Below are 19834 nucleotides of genomic sequence, written 5' to 3'. Positions count from 1 at the left end.
AATTTTAAGTTGTGATTAATAATCACAGCAATCATTTTTTTACAGTGTGTAAAAACTAACAAGAATTTAAAAAATTGCTTTATCCAATGTTCAGATTTCTCTTCTGGAAATGTGTGTAAATTGTTTTTTAATAAACTCGATAATGCCTAATTTGCATATTTAAACAAGATTTCAGAAAACATGTAATACTTTTTTGTTGCAATTTTTAATGCAATCAATCAACTGGCAATTTCTATCACTAAATGTTTTACCCTATTCACATAGGGTGTCTTTGTATAGTTATTTTAGTTTTAATAAATAGTTCTTCATATGTTCATATATATTCTTCAAAATATCTTCCTTTAAGTTCAGCAGAAGAAAGAAACTCAAACAGGTTTGGAACAACATGAGGAAGAGTAAATGATGCCCTGTGTCTTTTATTTTGTGTCTTGGATTCCTTTGAATGCTGAGAACCGCCGCTGCTCATCTTAATGCATTAATGCTGTCGTGTGTGTGTGTGTGTGTGTGTGTGTGTGTGTGTGTGTGTGTGTGTGTGTGTGTGTGTGTAGGTGGTGGGCTCTTCGATGCAGCTCATTGGTGAACACCAGCTTGAGGACCGTCAGCTGATCGCCGCCATCGTTCTGGCCAAGATGAACCAGGAATCCAGTCGCTCGACCTCTCGTTCTCCACACAGACCTGCGACCACTGCACAACCTGCACACGTACGTCACCAAACTCAAACGATCGTGAACTCTATTGAAGATGAGAGGGACTACAGAGGGACTGGGGTTTAGATCCATTTGCAGCTTTATTAACATTAACACCACCATCAGGCAAACAAGCGATGAATACTTAAATAAATATAATACCAGTGCAGGAAGGGCAGAGACAGCAAACAATCATAAACCAGAGAAACGGTCCAAGGATCAAAAGACAATTAATGCTCAGTAATGTTAAAGCAGTGTTAGTTCAGTGCTTAAATATCCACAGGTACAGGAAACAGGTGTGCAGGGAATCAGTCCAGGCACGGGATCATGGAAAATGTAGTTTAGAAGGGAATAGACTAATATCCAGGCCCTCTGGTGGTGATCGAGAGGAGTTGCAGGATTCATAACACTAACACAAATGGATATTATCAGTTTGGTGCAAGAAATTATATTCCAATAAACAAACATACAGCACATTGTGCAAACCAATGTGTGTTTGCATATACAGGATTTTAAACATCCTGCATATAAAAAAGCATATAAAGTATTAAAAACATATCTGTTAATTGAAATAAACCTGCCATAAAATAAAGTGTAAATATTAGTTGGAAAACTGAAGCTAAACGAAAATTAGAAATGTTGCTTTGGCAAAAAAAACTGCAAAAAGTTTAAATTTAAGCACTAAAATTATTAACAATATTTAGGCTAAAACCTAAATAGCAATATTTATTTAAAAAGAAAACAAAAAAGTTAAATAAGATGACAAAAGCACATGATGAAATTACAAAAATATTAAAAAAATATAAAAACAAAAGCAAATTATTAGTCCCTCTGTAGTCAATAATTTATTCAATAATTATAAACTTAAATGTAGTTTATAATTTTACTTTTTTTTCCTTGAAAAAAATGTCTTCATGCTTTAAAATATCTTGAATGTAACTCGACACCCTTGCCTCATTTAGTATGCGCGGTTCTATGAATATGCAAATGAGCCCCGCCTCCACTCACTGACTCAGCTCAGAGATCCACTGGTTGACGATCACACGTTGATCTGATTGGTTACAAGGTAGTTTGTGACGTCAGAAACACCAGCGATTTCAAAGCGTGTTTTTGAGACTGTCTTTGGTTCACTGCAGTTTTAAGGAGGAAATACTCAGCAATGCTGTCGACTTATGAACTTACACATGCTTTGTCTTAAAGCATATTAAAAACTCCACATAGACACATAAACAACATTAAAAGCTGGATTTTAATAGAACTATAACATAACTAAAATATCATTGCTGTATTCTTGATACTGCCCTTGAACCTAAAATGATAGTTCGCCTAACAATAAAAACATTGTCATCATTTACTGGCTTCATGTGGTTACAAACCTCAAAGACTTTCTTTATTTTAAAGACTGCTACAATAGAAGGCATTCGGTCCCAAAACAATATTACACCCCAATGACTTTCATTGCATATGGACAAAAAACACACTGAGACATTTTCAAGATTTCTTCTATTTGTGTTCCACAGAAGAAAGAAACTCAGACAGATCTGAATGACATTCAAATTGTCATTTTTAGGTCCAGTTGTAAATGTGTCCAGTGTGTGTCCAGTGTTGTAAATGTGTCAGTGTGTGTCCAGTGTGTGTCCAGTGTTGTAAATGTGTCGAGTGTGTGTCCAGTGTGTGTCCAGTGTTGTAAATGTGTCGAGTGTGTGTCCAGTGTGTGTCCAGTGTTGTAAATGTGTCAGTGTGTGTCCAGTGTTGTAAATGTGTCCAGTGTGTGTCCAGTGTTGTAAATGTGTCCAGTGTGTGTCCAGTGTTGTAAATGTGTCCAGTGTGTGTCCAGTGTTGTAAATGTGTCCAGTGTGTGTCCAGTGTTGTAAATGTGTCCAGTGTGTGTCCAGTGTGTGTCCAGTATTGTAAATGTGTCCAGTGTGTGTCCAGTGTGTGTCCAGTGTGTGTCCAGTGTTGTAAATGTGTCCAGTGTGTGTCCAGTGTGTGTCCAGTGTTGTAAATGTGTCCAGTGTGTGTCCAGTGTTGTAAATGTGTCCAGTGTGTGTCCAGTGTTGTAAATGTGTCCAGTGTGTGTCCAGTGTGTGTCCAGTGTGTGTCCAGTGTTGTAAATGTGTCCAGTATGTGTCCAGTGTGTGTCCAGTGTTGTAAATGTGTCCAGTGTGTGTCCAGTGTTGTAAATGTGTCCAGTGTGTGTCCAGTGTGTGTCCAGTGTTGTAAATGTGTCCAGTGTGTGTCCAGTGTTGTAAATGTGTCCAGTGTGTGTCCAGTGTTGTAAATGTGTCGAGTGTGTGTCCAGTGTTGTAAATGTGTCCAGTGTGTGTCCAGTGTTGTAAATGTGTCAGTGTGTGTCCAGTGTGTGTCCAGTGTTGTAAATGTGTCGAGTGTGTGTCCAGTGTGTGTCCAGTGTTGTAAATGTGTCCAGTGTGTGTCCAGTGTGTGTCCAGTGTTGTAAATGTGTCCAGTGTGTGTCCAGTGTGTGTCCAGTGTTGTAAATGTGTCCAGTGTGTGTCCAGTGTTGTAAATGTGTCCAGTGTGTGTCCAGTGTGTGTCCAGTGTTGTAAATGTGTCCAGTGTGTGTCCAGTGTGTGTCCAGTGTTGTAAATGTGTCCAGTGTTGTAAATGTGTCCAGTGTGTGTCCAGTGTTGTAAATGTGTCCAGTGTGTGTCCAGTGTGTGTCCAGTGTTGTAAATGTGTCCAGTGTGTGTCCAGTGTGTGTTGTAAATGTGTCCAGTGTGTGTCCAGTGTTGTAAATGTGTCCAGTGTGTGTCCAGTGTTGTAAATGTGTGCAGTGTGTGTCCAGTGTTGTAAATGTGTCCAGTGTGTGTCCAGTGTTGTAAATGTGTCCAGTGTGTGTCGAGTGTGTGTCCAGTGTTGTAAATCTGTCCAGTGTGTGTCCAGTGTGTGTTGTAAATGTGTCCAGTGTGTGTCCAGTGTTGTAAATGTGTCCAGTGTGTGTCCAGTGTTGTAAATGTGTCCAGTGTGTGTCCAGTGTGTGTTGTAAATGTGTCCAGTGTGTGTCCAGTGTTGTAAATGTGTCCAGTGTGTGTCCAGTGTTGTAAATGTGTGCAGTGTGTGTCCAGTGTTGTAAATGTGTCCAGTGTGTGTCCAGTGTTGTAAATGTGTCCAGTGTGTGTCGAGTGTGTGTCCAGTGTTGTAAATGTGTCCAGTGTGTGTCCAGAAATGTGTCCAGTGTGTGTCCAGTGTTGTAAATGTGTCCAGTGTGTGTCCAGTGTGTGTTGTAAATGTGTCCAGTGTGTGTCCAGTGTGTGTCCAGTGTTGTAAATGTGTCCAGTGTGTGTCCAGTGTTGTAAATGTGTCCAGTGTGTGTCGAGTGTTTGTCCAGTGTTGTAAATCTGTCCAGTGTGTGTCGAGTGTGTGTCCAGTGTTGTAAATGTGTCCAGTGTTGTAATGTGTCCAGTGTGTGTCCAGTGTGTGTCCAGTGTTGTAAATGTGTCCAGTGTGTGTCGAGTGTGTGTCCAGTGTTGTAAATCTGTCCAGTGTGTGTCGAGTGTGTGTCCAGTGTTGTAAATGCGTCCAGTGTTGTAATGTGTCCAGTGTGTGTCCAGTGTGTGTCCAGTGTTGTAAATGTGTCGAGTGTGTGTCCAGTGTGTGTTGTAAATGTGTCCAGTGTGTGTCCAGTGTGTGTCCAGTGTTGTAAATGTGTCCAGTGTGTGTCCAGTGTGTGTTGTAAATGTGTCCAGTGTGTGTCCAGTGTGTGTCCAGTGTTGTAAATGTGTCCAGTGTGTGTCCAGTGTGTGTCCAGTGTTGTAAATGTGTCCAGTGTGTGTCCAGTGTTGTAAATGTGTCCAGTGTGTGTCGAGTGTGTGTCCAGTGTTGTAAATCTGTCCAGTGTGTGTCCAGTGTGTGTCCAGTGTTGTAAATGTGTCCAGTGTGTGTCCAGTGTGTGTTGTAAATGTGTCCAGTGTGTGTCCAGTGTGTGTCCAGTGTTGTAAATGTGTCCAGTGTGTGTCCAGTGTTGTAAATGTGTCCAGTGTGTGTCGAGTGTGTGTCCAGTGTTGTAAATGTGTCCAGTGTGTGTCCAGTGTGTGTCCAGTGTTGTAAATCTGTCCAGTGTGTGTCCAGTGTGTGTCCAGTGTTGTAAATGTGTCCAGTGTGTGTCCAGTGTGTGTTGTAAATGTGTCCAGTGTGTGTCCAGTGTGTGTTGTAAATGTGTCCAGTGTGTGTCCAGTGTGTGTCCAGTGTTGTAAATGTGTCCAGTGTGTGTCCAGTGTGTGTCCAGTGTTGTAAATGTGTCCAGTGTGTGTCCAGTGTTGTAAATGTGTCCAGTGTGTGTCCAGTGTTGTAAATGTGTCCAGTGTGTGTCCAGTGTTGTAAATGTGTCCAGTGTGTGTCCAGTGTTGTAAATGTGTCCAGTGTGTGTCCAGTGTTGTAAATCTGTCCAGTGTGTGTCCAGTGTGTGTCCAGTGTTGTAAATGTGTCCAGTGTGTGTCCAGTGTGTGTTGTAAATGTGTCCAGTGTGTGTCCAGTGTTGTAAATGTGTCCAGTGTGTGTCCAGTGTTGTAAATGTGTCCAGTGTGTGTCCAGTGTGTGTCCAGTGTTGTAAATGTGTCCAGTGTGTGTCCAGTGTTGTAAATGTGTTCAGTGTGTGTCCAGTGTTGTAAATGTGTGCAGTGTGTGTCCAGTGTTGTAAATGTGTCGAGTGTGTGTCCAGTGTTGTAAATGTGTCCAGTGTGTGTCCAGTGTGTGTCCAGTGTTGTAAATGTGTCCAGTGTGTGTCCAGTGTGTGTCCAGTGTTGTAAATCTGTCCAGTGTGTGTCCAGTGTGTGTCCAGTGTTGTAAATGTGTCCAGTGTGTGTCCAGTGTTGTAAATGTGTTCAGTGTGTGTCCAGTGTTGTAAATGTGTGCAGTGTGTGTCCAGTGTTGTAAATGTGTCGAGTGTGTGTCCAGTGTTGTAAATGTGTCCAGTGTGTGTCCAGTGTTGTAAATGTGTCGAGTGTGTGTCCAGTGTTGTAAATGTGTCCAGTGTGTGTCCAGTGTTGTAAATGTGTCGAGTGTGTGTCCAGTGTTGTAAATGTGTCGAGTGTGTGTCCAGTGTGTGTCCAGTGTGTGTCCAGTGTTGTAAATGTGTCCAGTGTGTGTCCAGTGTGTGTCCAGTGTTGTAAATGTGTCCAGTGTGTGTCCAGTGTGTGTCCAGTGTGTGTCCAGTGTTGTGTTGTGTCCAGTGTGTGTCCAGTGTGTGTCCAGTGTGTGTCCAGTGTGTGTCCAGTGTTGCCCCCTAGTGTGGAATCACCAGAAATGCACTTCAAATGTAATCTTGAATGTCCAGTAAGACTGAAGGTTTCTTTGTGTGTGTTCACAGAGCGCTGCCTTAAAAGAAAGCCTGACTGACCCCAACAAGACCCTCGGCCAGCGTCCTCCTCCACAAGGTTGTTTACAGTACATTCTCGACTGTAATGGAGTTGCTGTCGGACCAAAACAAGTCCAGGCAAAATGATTTCCACTGCCACAATCCCAGATAAACCACAATAACACGAGCGCTCAGTTCCCTGGTGCTGGTTGAGGTTCAGATAGGGACAGATGCCGCAGTTTGAGCTCGTGCTCTTCAGAATCTGTCGTTTCTCTGCCCTGTTCACTGTTCTGTCGTTGTTCGCTTGTGATGGCTGTGAGTGTGTGTGTGTGTGTATCACTGTTTGTCGTGTGGTTTCAGGGGTCAAGAACTATTCTAACTGTGCCTAAAGTCCAGTGCTGTGGTGTCCGTGTGCTCAATATGTACTGTGAAAGATTTATTTCAGTAAGGGTGGTTCCTTATCGTCTAGCTTTCTGGTGTGTGTGTGTGTGTGTGTGTGTGTGTGTGTGTGTGTGTGTGTGTGTGTGTGTGTGTGTGTGTGTGTGTGTGTGCGTGTGTGTGTGTGTGTTATACATGTGATGTTTTTATTCAAACGTAGTGTTTGTGGTTTTGCATGAGTGATGTCCTCGTGTTCACATCTTAAATGTGTTTTTAACAAAATAAGATTTGCGGTTTCAGTATTTCCAGCATGATTTCTAAAGAGGTGTCTTTTTTAAACGTTTGCTTTCTCAAGGTTACCAAGAAAATATTCGTTCAGCCTGATGAACTGTGTTAACAGATAATAAACATTAGGAAAACAAAGACATTTAAAGGATTTCAATAAAACTGAATGGCCATTACGTTCAAAACTGAGGCCAGTCAATTTCAGGAATCAGGAATGTTTCATTCAGAATGAGAATGAGTTCGTCCTCCCGTGAACTCGTGACTGGCTTATGAAAATTAAAAAAAAAAATTAGTGTTCATCAGAGGGGTCCAAGACCCCAGGACTTTTGTCGCACTTGAACTTGAAAAGTTTTGTGGTTGAAATTTAAAAAAGTAAGAAATCCTTCCCTCGCGGGTCAATTTGACCCCCTTCGGAATGAATGGAATGTGAGGAATGCTTCAGTACACATAGAAAAACCGAAAAATGCTAAAAATTCAAACTAAAAATGCTAAAACTTTACCAAAAATGTATTTTATAATGTCTACATGTGTATCTGAAAGCATACTGGAGATAACCTGACTTTAGCACCCAGAGGAACAGCTCATTTACTCCATATAGAGATATAAGGCCATCTAGAGTCATGAAATATCATGATATATTATTTTTTTCCACAAGAGGTCGGCAAAGACACCCAATGTAAAATATTTTGAGCTGAATTAAAAGGGTTATGCATGAAATTGTGAGTTATTTTGAATTTAAGCTGAAATAATGTGGGGAATGTGCTTAAATTACTATTTATTTATTATTTATTGATCAAATCTAGTAATCTAAAGGTAAATAAAATTGCATTAAAAAAATAGACCAAATATTATAAAAAATGAAATAAAAGCAGCTTTCTGGACAAAAACAAACATCTTGACCCGCGAGGGAAAGAATAAATCCTTAAATCTGAATGGCCATTACATTCCAGTCTGAGGCCAGTCAATTTCAGGAATCACCAGGAATGTTTCAGAATAGAATGAGAATGAGTCCGTCCTCCCGTGAACTCTTGACTGTCAGCTTATGTTATATATATATTTATATCCTTATGAGCAATATATAACCTACTGTAGTGGAATAGTCAATCACAAGAAACCTGACATGTTAATATTTCACCCCAAAATCACAAGATTATATAAGAACTTATATTTTGCATAATGGAAATAAAGCCTATTTTAAAACCATTGAGGTTTTTTGCATTGCATTTGTGTGCATTATTTTCATGCTTAATATTAATTAGATTAAAAAAATGCATCACAGGATATTTATTTCTGATTATTTTAAAGATTGTAAAAAAAACTTTACATTGTAATGCACTAAAGAAATTATTTCATTCTAATGACAACGAGAATAATAGGAAATACCAAAAAACCTCAAAAGTTAATTGTCTAGATGATTTACCGTAATGAGAATTTGTCATGAAAATAATGTCACAATGCAAAATAATTAACGTGGCTTCATTTTCCTTTTGTAAAATATATTTTCTTTTCTTTCGATGTTGTCGTGAAATGTGGCCTGGACATGTTTTTATGACATTCACCCGAATAAGAAAGCAAATTTCCTTTTTTGCAGATCTCTTACTATAATCTTTGTTATGACTGTTTAAAAGCTGATCTGAGGTGCGTCATGAATGCAATGCAGTTTTATAGTATTGCTTAGAGGTATTTTCGAGGAACCGCTTTTAAGCCATTCAGTGTTTTTTATGCAAAGACGTTCAATTAAATAAGCCAATTTAGTGCTACAGATTTGGCCTTGACATTTAATAATGCAATATTTGACCAACAATGAGCTTTTCCAGCTTTAAAGACATAATGCTTGGTGTCTGAATATGTATAACAGGGACGTCTGAGGTGTTTTCAGTGTAGTGCCTGTTCTGTATATTGATGTTTTTAACTGTTTTATCAACATGCAAGATGGTATCTATAACACACGTGAGAGGTATCTGTGTTCAGAGTTGAAAATGTGTCTTTATATTGCATGGAAACTGTTACCTTAAGATCATTTGCATGCATTACCAAAGAAATATTTTTGTGTGTGGAAAGTATAACTAATGAAATCAATGAATGTACTCATCAAGCATACTGAAAAAAATGTCAGTTGTGAACAATCAGGTCTCTATCTCTATATGCTGATGTGGCGTCCCATAGTGTGTGACTTGATATCCACTAACTTGGGTTGATTAGGCTTTGCTGTTGTCACTGCCTCTTTAAATCCAGTACTTGGGTTATAACTGTGATTTGTGTCTGATATAGATCTAGTCTTTCCCCCTCATGTCCAAAGTAATAAAGCTCCCATTTTCCAGACTTACTGTGCTGTGTTACTGAACCTCATTTCAAAACGAATACCCTTTACGAAAGACACAAAACTTTCAAAAGGGTCTAAGCCCAGTGTATTCTCATTCATAGTGAGAAATCGGGAAACATAATCAAGCATTTCTTTAAACAAACAAGAGACACCTTACTCACAACTAGATCATTATCATTATCTCTCATACACGAGAACAAATAATCTCCCACATTTCCCCTGTTCCTGCATGTATCCCAGTTGTCCTTTATGTTTGGTACGTATCAAGATTTTGTATAAAACACACAACAAATGATATATCTGGAACAATACAAGGCAAAACATCCCAATCAAGGCCAGGGGTGAACACTAAAAGAAAAGCTGTCTTTGTTTTAAAGACGGCGCATGCCACCTCTGGGTCTTGGTTCTTCTGTATGCATGATCTGTTGTTGTGAACCTGCAGTTATTACAAACTAACCGTCCTGGGGTGCGTTTCCCGAAAGCATCGTTAGCCAACTACAGTCGCAAGTTTCGTCGTTATCAGCAGTTCAACGATTCAGTGTTTCCGTTCGACAGATCTAGATCTCGACCTGTGGTTAGAAGAAGAGTTTCTTGTTTGCATGACATGTGGACTCAATAAATCCTGATCTTGAGCAAAATAAGCAAGCTGACTTTCAGTACAATCTATATCTGTTATTTAAAATACATACAAATGTCATTTAAGTCTTTTAGTTTGTCAAGAGATTGAAAGCGTCGTTGTTGAAGAGTGTGCATGTGTGAACAAGCTCTAGTGTAAGAACGAGCCTGTGATTGAATCTGGAAATAAAGCAAAATAACTGAGAAAAATTAGAAATATTCCTCAGATGACATGTTCGTAATTTATAATAAAACATCTAGCATTAATTCAGTCTCAAACAGATTCATTAAAAGTATTATTACTCCACCAACTGCGTGACGTCATTAACCAACGTGGCTGAACGACCAATTTGCGACAGTACAGTTTGGGGAAACAGTCGTGACTAGCTAGATGATTTCTTCAACGATGCATCGTACTATAGTAGTGAAGCAGCGAGTTACGGCGTTGTACGGGAAACACACCCCTGTCTGTTTCATTCTGCTTGTTTGGACTAAAAGCAATTTCCTTTTGCTTTGTGGACATGACTATCCTTATTCCTTACCTTGGGCAATATCCTTTGTATGGTTACTTTGGCCAGTCGTGGGGGCGCCTTAATTCTTTATCATAAATTATGCAATGTTTCTGGTGCTGGATTTAAAACCATCTTGCAAGCTTCAGTGTTTACAAAAATGTATAATATGATGACTCTGTTTTGTACTGAACCTAGGGGGGGCAGTGAAACCCCAAGAACCACAGCCTAAGAGTCAAGAGCCTACACCTGAGCCAGTCCCTGCCCAGGAACCAGTGCCCAAACCAGGCCCAACCCCAACTCTACCACCCACCACCCAGCAGCCCAAACCCCAGGCTCAAGCAGCACCCGAACCCACTCCAGGGAAGCCAACCGAACTGCCCCCAAAACCACTACCCCCCAAACCCCTTCCCCCAAAACCAGTGCCCCCAGTTCGGAGGAACTCCAAGCCTCAGCTCCAGCCGAAGCCCCAAACCCCACCTCCCACCAAGGCCATCCCAAAACCCGCAGATCCGAGTCCTGGTCAGACCAAGCCAGATCAAGAGCAATCCCCAGCCAAGGTTCCCATTAAACCCCCTTCACCAGCTAAACCCCAGCTCCAGCCTAAACCAGTGCTCAGAGAGCAAGTCAGACCTCCATCTGAAGCACCATCAGCCCCAGTTAGAGCGACTCCTTCCCAGTCTCCTGTTCCTGTTCCTGCTCCTGTTCCCACTCCGGCCCCGGAACAACCCACCCAACCCCAGCCTCCTGTGGAGGATCAGCCTGAATCCCAGCAGAAGTCAACCCATCCTCTCCTGAAGTAAGAACCTTTTCACTATTGCTTCAGTGCATGGAGATCGTTTGCTGCAAAGTGTGTCCATATGGTTCCTCTTTATTTCGATAGTCCACTTAAGACATTCTACAAGTACTACTACAAGTACTACTACAAGTACTACTACAACTACAAGTAACTTTTGCAACTTCCAGTCATTGAAGTATTAGTAGACTGTCTGCTTAATATCCGCTAACGCTTTATTTTTTGCTCCCTAACAGACATTCTAATGTATGGAAGCTTGTTTCTGCCACAGAATAAAAAAATAAAATAGGTAATTGCGACTCGAATCTCGAAACTTTTTATCTCACAATCTTTTTTTCCTCACAATTCTGACTTTCTATCTCAGAATTCCTTGATATAAAGTTGCAATTGCGAGTTATAAAATCAGAATTGCGTGATATAAAGTCAGAATTGCGTGTTAAAAAGTCAGAATTGTGAGATATAAAGTCGCAATTGTGTGCTATAAAGTCAGAATTGCGAGATATAAAGTTGCAATTGCGAGTTATAAAGTCAAAATTGCGTGATATAAAGTCAGAATTGTGTGATATAATGTCACAATTGCGTGTTATAAAGTCAGAATTGTGAGATATAAAGTTGCAATTGTGTGATATAAAGTCAGAATTGGGAGATATAAAGTCAGAATTGCGTGATATATAGTCGCAATTGCGAGTTATAAAGTCAGAATTGTGTGACAAAGTCAGAATTGTGTGATATAAAGTCAGAATTGCGTGACATAAAGTCAGAATTGCGTGACATAAAGTCAGAATTGCGTGATATATAGTCAGAATTGCGTGATATAAAGTCAGAATTGCGTGATATAAAGTCAGAATTGCGTGCTATATAGTCAGAATTGCGAGTTATAAAGTCAGAATTGCGTGATATACAGTCAGAATTGTGTGATATATAGTCAGAATTGCGTGATATATAGTCGCAATTGCGAGTTATAAAGTCAGAATTGTGTGATATATAGTCAGAATTGCGAGATATAAAGTCAGAATTGCGTGACAAAGTCAGAATTGCGTGATATAAAGTCAGAATTGCGTGACATAAAGTCAGAATTGCGTGATATATAGTCAGAATTGCGTGATATAAAGTCAGAATTGCGTGATATAAAGTCAGAATTGCGTGATATATAGTCAGAATTGCGAGTTATAAAGTCAGAATTGCGTGATATACAGTCAGAATTGTGTGATATATAGTCAGAATTGCGTGATATATAGTCGCAATTGCGAGTTATAAAGTCAGAATTGTGTGATATATAGTCAGAATTGCGAGATATAAAGTCAGAATTGCGTGACAAAGTCAGAATTGCGTGATATAAAGTCAGAATTGCGTGATATAAAGTCAGAATTGCGTGATATATAGTCAGAATTGCGAGTTATAAAGTCAGAATTGCGTGATATAAAGTCAGAATTGTGTGATATATAGTCAGAATTGCGTGATATATAGTCAGAATTGCGTGATATAAAGTCAGAATTGCGTGACATAAAGCCAGAATTGCGTGATATATAGTCAGAATTGCGTGACATAAAGTCAGAATTGCGTGACATAAAGTCAGAATTGCGTGATATATAGTCAGAATTGCGTGATATAAAGTCGCAATTGCGAGTTATAAAGTCAGAATTGCGTGACATAAAGTCAGAATTGCGTGATATATAGTCGCAATTGCGAGATATAAAGTCAGAATTGCGTGACAAAGTCAGAATTGCGTGATATAAAGTCAGAATTGCGTGATATACAGTCAGAATTGTGTGATATATAGTCAGAATTGCGTGATATATAGTCGCAATTGCGAGTTATAAAGTCAGAATTGTGTGATATATAGTCAGAATTGCGAGATATAAAGTCAGAATTGCGTGACAAAGTCAGAATTGCGTGATATAAAGTCAGAATTGCGTGATATAAAGTCAGAATTGCGTGATATATAGTCAGAATTGCGAGTTATAAAGTCAGAATTGCGTGATATAAAGTCAGAATTGTGTGATATATAGTCAGAATTGCGTGATATATAGTCAGAATTGCGTGATATAAAGTCAGAATTGCGTGACATAAAGCCAGAATTGCGTGATATATAGTCAGAATTGCGTGACATAAAGTCAGAATTGCGTGACATAAAGTCAGAATTGCGTGATATATAGTCAGAATTGCGTGATATAAAGTCAGAATTGCGTGATATAAAGTCAGAATTGTGTGATATATAGTCAGAATTGTGTAATATATAGTCAGAATTGCGTGATATAAAGCCAGAATTGCGTGACAAAGTCAGAATTGCGTGCGAGATATAAAGTCAGAATTGCGTGACAAAGTCAGAATTGCGTGCGAGATATATAGTCAGAATTGCGTGCGAGATATAAAGCCAGAATTGCGTGACAAAGTCAGAATTGCGTGCGAGATATAAAGTCAGAATTGCGGGGCATAAAGTCAGAATTGCGAGATATAAAGTCAGAATTGCGTGATATAAAGTCAGAATTGCGAGATATTAAGTCAGAATTGCGTCATATAATGTCAGAATTGCGTGATATATAGTCGCAATTGTGAGTTATAAAGTCAGAATTGCAAGATATAAAGTCAGAATTGCGTGATATAAAGTCAGAATTGCGAGATATAAAGTAAGAATTGCGTGATATAATTGATATAAAGTCAGAATTGCGAGATATAAAGTCAGAATTGCGAGATATAAAGTCAGAATTGCGTGATATATAGTCGCAATTGCGAGTTATAAAGTTAGAATTGCGTGATATAAAGTCAGAATTGCGTGACAAAGTCAGAATTGCGTGATATAAAGTCAGAATTGCGTGATATATAGTCAGAATTGCGTGATATAAAGTCAGAATTGCGTGATATAAAGTCAGAATTGCGTGACATTAAGTCAGAATTGCGTGATATATAGTCGCAATTGCGAGTTATAAAGTCAGAATTGCGTGACATAAAGTCAGAATTGCGTGATATAAAGTCAGAATTGCGAGTTATAAAGTCAGAATTGCGTGATATATAGTCACAATTGCGAGTTATAAAGTCAGAATTGCGTGATATAAAGTCAGAATTGCGTGATATAAAGTCACAATTGCATGTTATAAAGTCAGAATTTTTAGATATAAAGTCACAATTGTATGATATAAAGTCAGAATTGTGTGACAAAGTCAGAATTGTATGATATATAGTCAGAATTGAGCGATATAAAGTCAGAATTGTGTGATATAAAGTCAGAATTGTGTGATATATAGTCGCAATTGCGAGTTATAAAGTCAGAATTGCGTGACATAAAGTCAGAATTGCGTGATATATAGTCGCAATTGCGAGATATAAAGTCAGAATTGCGTGACAAAGTCAGAATTGCGTGATATAAAGTCAGAATTGCGTGATATAAAGTCAGAATTGCGTGATATATAGTCGCAATTGCGAGTTATAAAGTCAGAATTGCGTGACAAAGTCAGAATTGCGTGATATAAAGTCAGAATTGCGTGATATATAATCGCAATTGCGAGTTATAAAGTCAGAATTGCGTGACAAAGTCAGAATTGTGTGATATAAAGTCAGAATTGCGTGATATAAAGTCTCAATTGCGTGTTATAAAGTCAGAATTGCGTTATATAAAGTCAGAATTGCGTGATATAAAGTCTCAATTGCGTGTTATAAAGTCAGAATTGCGTTATATAAAGTCAGAATTGCGTGATATATAGTCGCAATTGCGAGTTATAAAGTCAGAATTGTGAGTTATAAAGTCAGACTTGCGAGTTATAAAGTCAGAATTGCGTGATATAATGTCAGAATTGCGTGATATAATTGCGTGATATAAACTCGCAATTCTGAGGAAAAAAGTCAGTATTTTCATCCTTAGAATTGGACTTTATAACTCGCAATTGTGAGATAAAAAGTCGCAATTATCTTTTAAAATGTTTTATTCTGTGGCGGAAACAAGCTTCCATACTAATGACTATAAGTAATTTTGCAAGTACATTCTACTAACCCTAAAACAACAGTCTACTGATACTCTAATGAGAGTTAGTTGGCATGTAGTCTGGTGTAGCCAGACCTTCCGACTCCATCGCAGCTTCCAGAGGCCAAGGACCGTCACGGCCAAGGAGGCGTGACGTCTGAGGCTGAGACTAGTTGACATGTAGTTTGCAAAGTTAAGCTGGTGCACACTGTGCCATTTTGGCCACGATTTGGCCGTTTGAGACAAATATTACAAATCCTAAAGAATTCTCTGATCCTAGGCTAAAATCTGAAGTCTTTGATTGTTAGTTTGACATGTTCACCGACAGCCGATTAATGACCGTTGATATCAAATTTAACCTACGACGAAATACTGGCAGTGTCAGAAGATTTGACTCACCGTCAAATTGTCTTCGTCTTTTAAAACAAGCCATGACCAAAATGAACGTTAAAGATTTCTTAGCGTCTATAGTAATATAATAGACTGAGCCATTGACCAACAAAACCTAGTCTAAAGTCAATGGTGCAGTATTTTTTGTATTTTTATTATGTAAAGGGCACATTAGTAATATGAGCCTGTAGGCGGGTCCACAACGCACGTACACCTCACACACACACACACACAGCTTTAACCTCGCGCACGAGCAGATCCGTTTCCTTGCTAGAGAATCGTTCAGTTTTTCCGCTTGCAAATTCCACCTTGTAAATAGCGAATCCGCCATGGCACAAGTGCAACTGGCTTTTAAAGGGAATGGGAGATGAGACTCTGATTGTTTTTTTGCACAATACGCCCAAAACACACCCATTACTCATTAGGAGAATAGAGACAAAACACACCCATTACTAATTAAGAGAATAGAGACGACCCTTTTAAACCATGCACCGGGACCGCCGACCATTTTTCCCATCGTTAAACAAGCAAAAGTGGATTCGGACTCGCTCTAAGTGCACTTGCGCTGTGCGCTTTAAACCATGCGCTTAGATCATTAAAATAGGGCCCATAATATGCGAGTTGGAATACAGCCCTAAGCTCCTGCAGGATTCAGCTCTGTTCCACCGCTCCTTCTTTGCATTGAACCCGAATCCTGCGATTGGTCCAGTTCAGAGTTGCAATCTCTGCAGGAAGGTGAATCTCCATGAGCGGGAGTGAGCTCCTCTACTTCAACACCTTACTCTCGTGTTCACTGAAATTAGGGCTACGTCTACATTAATCCGGATACATTTGAAAACGCTGTTTTCGTTTTAAAAAGCCCTCTGTTCACACTAGCGTTTTCAGGCGTTTTCCAAAAGTTTGTTCCAAAATCCACACTGAAACATCGGAAAACGCTAAATTCACCTCACTTAGAGGATCCAGACAGAAAAATAAATAATAAAGTTATCGCTCAATTCTTCTGACAGGATCATTTTATTGAGCAGAATATCTCCTCATTCACTGATGGTCCAGGTCGCTCTCACTCACTATTATATGTTTGGTGTAAAACGCTAAAACTGCTCATGTTTCACCGCAGGACAGCAGATGTGAGTGTATTCTGTCATCTCTGCAGGACTGTGATATCAAGAGTGTGTGAAGTCACATATTTCAGCAACAGTGTGAGAGTGAATAGCAGATAACAGGCACAACACCGCTATAAACATCAATATCTATTGGTACAATATGTGTCACATGACTAAACTTACATCATTGTTTTTAAATACCTCCGTTTTCAAATTTATCCACTTTGGAGATCGTTTTCAAAAAGCTTTGTTTTCATTGATAAAAACGCTGTCTCAGTGTGGACGGAAAACAAACGGAGAGAAAAATAAGCGTTTTCAAAACGAAAACGTATAAATGTGGACGAGGCCCAAATGAAGGCGTAATCCTAAAGTTAGATGATCTAATTTTGCTTCTGCTTTGTCCGCTGTTTTGCAGCAAATCCCAGTCTTTGACCAATGCCTTCAACGCCTTTGGCGACACCTTCCGTTCCAGCAACGAGGACGAAACTAAGGCGGAGACCATCCGAAACTTGCGAAAGTCTTTCGCCAGCCTGTTCTCTGACTAACAACACAATGGTTGACAAAATGATGGCCAGGGACTCCATGTAGCTGTGTACATTTAACCCCTCCTCCCAACTCTGCTGTAATTATCCGAGTGTTACTAATGAAGGTTAGCGTGATGTTCAGTGTTGGCGTCTACATTCTGGAGTCGAAACACTGGGATTTATAAGAGGAGGGATGAATCTAAAGCGATCAGTTACAGGAGGCCGGAGAACGCTGAAGTCGTCTATAACCCTCGATGTTGTAGCTGTATCGTGAAAGTGTGTTTTCTTTACCCAGAGACTAATATTTGTGACTAGTTTCCCTTGTTTATCCCCTGTAGTGTGTGTGTGTGTGTGTGTGTAACAAGTTGGTGTGTTGTAAGCATTAGCCAGTAAGACATTAGTTCAACAGGTAACAGTTTACAATAAGGTTCATTAGTTACTGTAACATTAGTATTAACGAACATGAACTAACCATGAGCAATACATTTGTAACTGTATTTGTTAATCTTTGTTAACGTTAGTTGATAAAAATCCAGCTGTTCATTGTTTGTTTATGTTAGTTCACAGTGTGTTAACTAATGTTAACAATATTTTAATAAAGTATTAGTAAATGGTGAAATTAACATTAACAGAGATTAATGAATGCTGTATAAGTGCAGTTCATTATTAGATCATGCTAACTAATGTGGTTAACTAATGTTAACTAATGAACCTTACTGTAAAGTGTTACCGCTCAACAATACCTCGGGATCTTTATAAAGCACTTTCCTATTCAAGTTTCCTATAATAATCAATGCTTGGACTGGTCGGTTTCAACGCAGTGGTTGTTGGGATTTCAGTGGAATATTTTAGCGACATCCAACACTTATCAACCTGTCAAGATATTCATGAGTGCCATGTTTATAGTATCTCTGCATATTGTATCGTACTGTACGTTTAACATCTCAGGAGTTTAAGTTGAATATATGTTTATTCCGGCGTCACACTGTTCATGTTGTGTTTTCTTTGTGCGCAGTGATAATGCTTTGCATGACCCGGTGATGATTGTTTCCTCTGTAAAGTGTCAATAAACATGTGGCGCATCATTCCACTGACATACCGTCTGCATTCTGTCCATTATATGTGCATTCAGCTAAAGCATCGAGCGGCCGCTCGCACTGTTATGCATGTGTTTGTAAACCTTTGGCAGTTTATGTTTGTTTCTTCATATTTTTAGGACTCAACCACACTGTAAAAAGTGATCAGTTGACTTTAAAAAAAAAATTGGAAACCCGTTGCCTTAAAATTGTTAAGTAAAAAAACTTCATGCTTAATCAAAAAAATTAAGTAATGTGGAATTGTCAAGTTCTCATAACTTAATTTAATCCACTGTGAACTAACATGAACAAACAATGAACAACTGTATTTTTATTAACTAACATTTACAAAGATTCATAAATACTGTAACAAATACTCAATGTTAGTTCATGTTAGTTAATACATTAATTAATGAACCTTATTGGAAAGTGTTACCACTTAATCATTTTAAGGCAACGGGTTTACAAACTTTTTTTTGAAGTAAGTGAACTGAACGCTTGTAAGTGTGAAGACCAGTTCCCTGGACATTTGGTTTTCAAAAAAAGGAAATAAATTCATGTTTTTTTTTTTTTTCTTCTTTCTGAGAGAAGGCAAGCATATTTATGAATCTTAGAGAATAATTTAATTGCATAATTTTGGTTAATTTTTTTTTTTCAATTAGTGCAATTCAACAAGCTTTTTTTGTTTCAAAAACATTTGCCATGTCTTTACTTCCAGAGCCTATTTATGAATCTTAGAGAATATGAGTTTCCAGAAGGTGGCAGTAGGGGACTAATTTTTTTGCTAACTGTTAATAATATTCAGCCTATGTTATCATATTCCATCCAGCAAACTAAACTAATCATTTCAAGTCATTCCCACTAATTTGCCACAACACTCGAGAGCTACACAGGTCCGATAATGATGTAAATCAAGAGAAAAACACATGTATGCAAAACTATATCTCAATGAGATTTTCAAACGGAATGTCTGTAAGGTTAGTATCAGTAAATAATTATAATCTTGCTGATTAAACACATATAGACACACACACACACACACAACACACAGTCCAGTCATATGACTGATGATGCTATAGAGACTTCAGTTTCCACATCTTTATTACGCATTATCTAAACTTGTGATCATGTGAATCAATGATGCAATATACTGACATCAACTGATTGCAGTGTCATTACAGTAGATTTCAGAAAGTGATTTAGAGTGAGAGAAACTGACCACTCTCGTGAATATATTCAATGAAGAGAGTTGCGAAATATGATTTGAGTTAACTGTTTGCAAGCTTCCACAATCACATCAAGTGAAACTTTCTTTAGAAACATTCATAAGGTAGGCTATTGTTATTATTTTACATCGATAAAATTGGAAACGAAATGTGTCTAAATGCCAAAATGACCAGTTTTAGTGCTTGAATTTTTCGTGGTAACATTTTTCGCTGACAACAGGTGTAATATAGTGTACAGTTATGGAAGATAATAATTCTGCGTTGATTTCTTCGGCTCTTCCGCATTTATCCACGCGCTCCAAAGGTGTTCCAGATGGGAGGAGAAACAGAGGCGGTGTCGCAAACACACGGAGCTCCCTAACTAGACGACTTAGCCATCTTCACGTTTCATGCAAAACAATGTTTCTGCATATTTAGTCATATTTATCTGATCCAAAAGTCATTCTTGGGCATTAAATTTGAAGCATTTTGAGAATATTTAATCTAAATCGTTTAGAATATTCATTGTCTTTAAATTACAGAATGCTTGATCACTTTAAGTGTGCAGCGTATTATAGGCCTATAGTTTAATGCACGGAATCTTTATAGACGCGCGCGCGTGTGTGTGTGGGAGAGAGAGAGAGAGAGAGAGAGAGAGAGAGAGAGAGAGAGAGA

General features: G+C 38.8%; 1 protein-coding gene across 1 annotated transcript in view; it reads left to right on the top strand.

The window, feature by feature from the left end:
• The window catches only part of syn2b (synapsin IIb), a 117983-nt gene extending 99980 nt beyond the window's left edge, over window positions 1-18003 (top strand). Inside the window, exons 10-13 of the mRNA XM_079857231.1 lie at window positions 549-701; window positions 6013-6079; window positions 10309-10909; window positions 16770-18003. Coding sequence (XP_079713357.1) covers window positions 549-701; window positions 6013-6079; window positions 10309-10909; window positions 16770-16899 — 951 coding nt within the window. The 3' untranslated portion in view covers window positions 16900-18003. The remainder of the gene's footprint in view (window positions 1-548; window positions 702-6012; window positions 6080-10308; window positions 10910-16769) is intronic.
• The last annotated feature ends 1831 nt before the right edge of the window (window positions 18004-19834 follow it).

The sequence above is a fragment of the Squalius cephalus genome (assembly GCF_949319135.1).
Source record: "Squalius cephalus genome assembly, chromosome: 22".
NCBI lineage: Eukaryota > Metazoa > Chordata > Actinopteri > Cypriniformes > Leuciscidae > Squalius > Squalius cephalus.
Note: the sequence above shows the minus strand (reverse complement) of the source record. Positions and strands in the feature narration are given on the sequence as shown.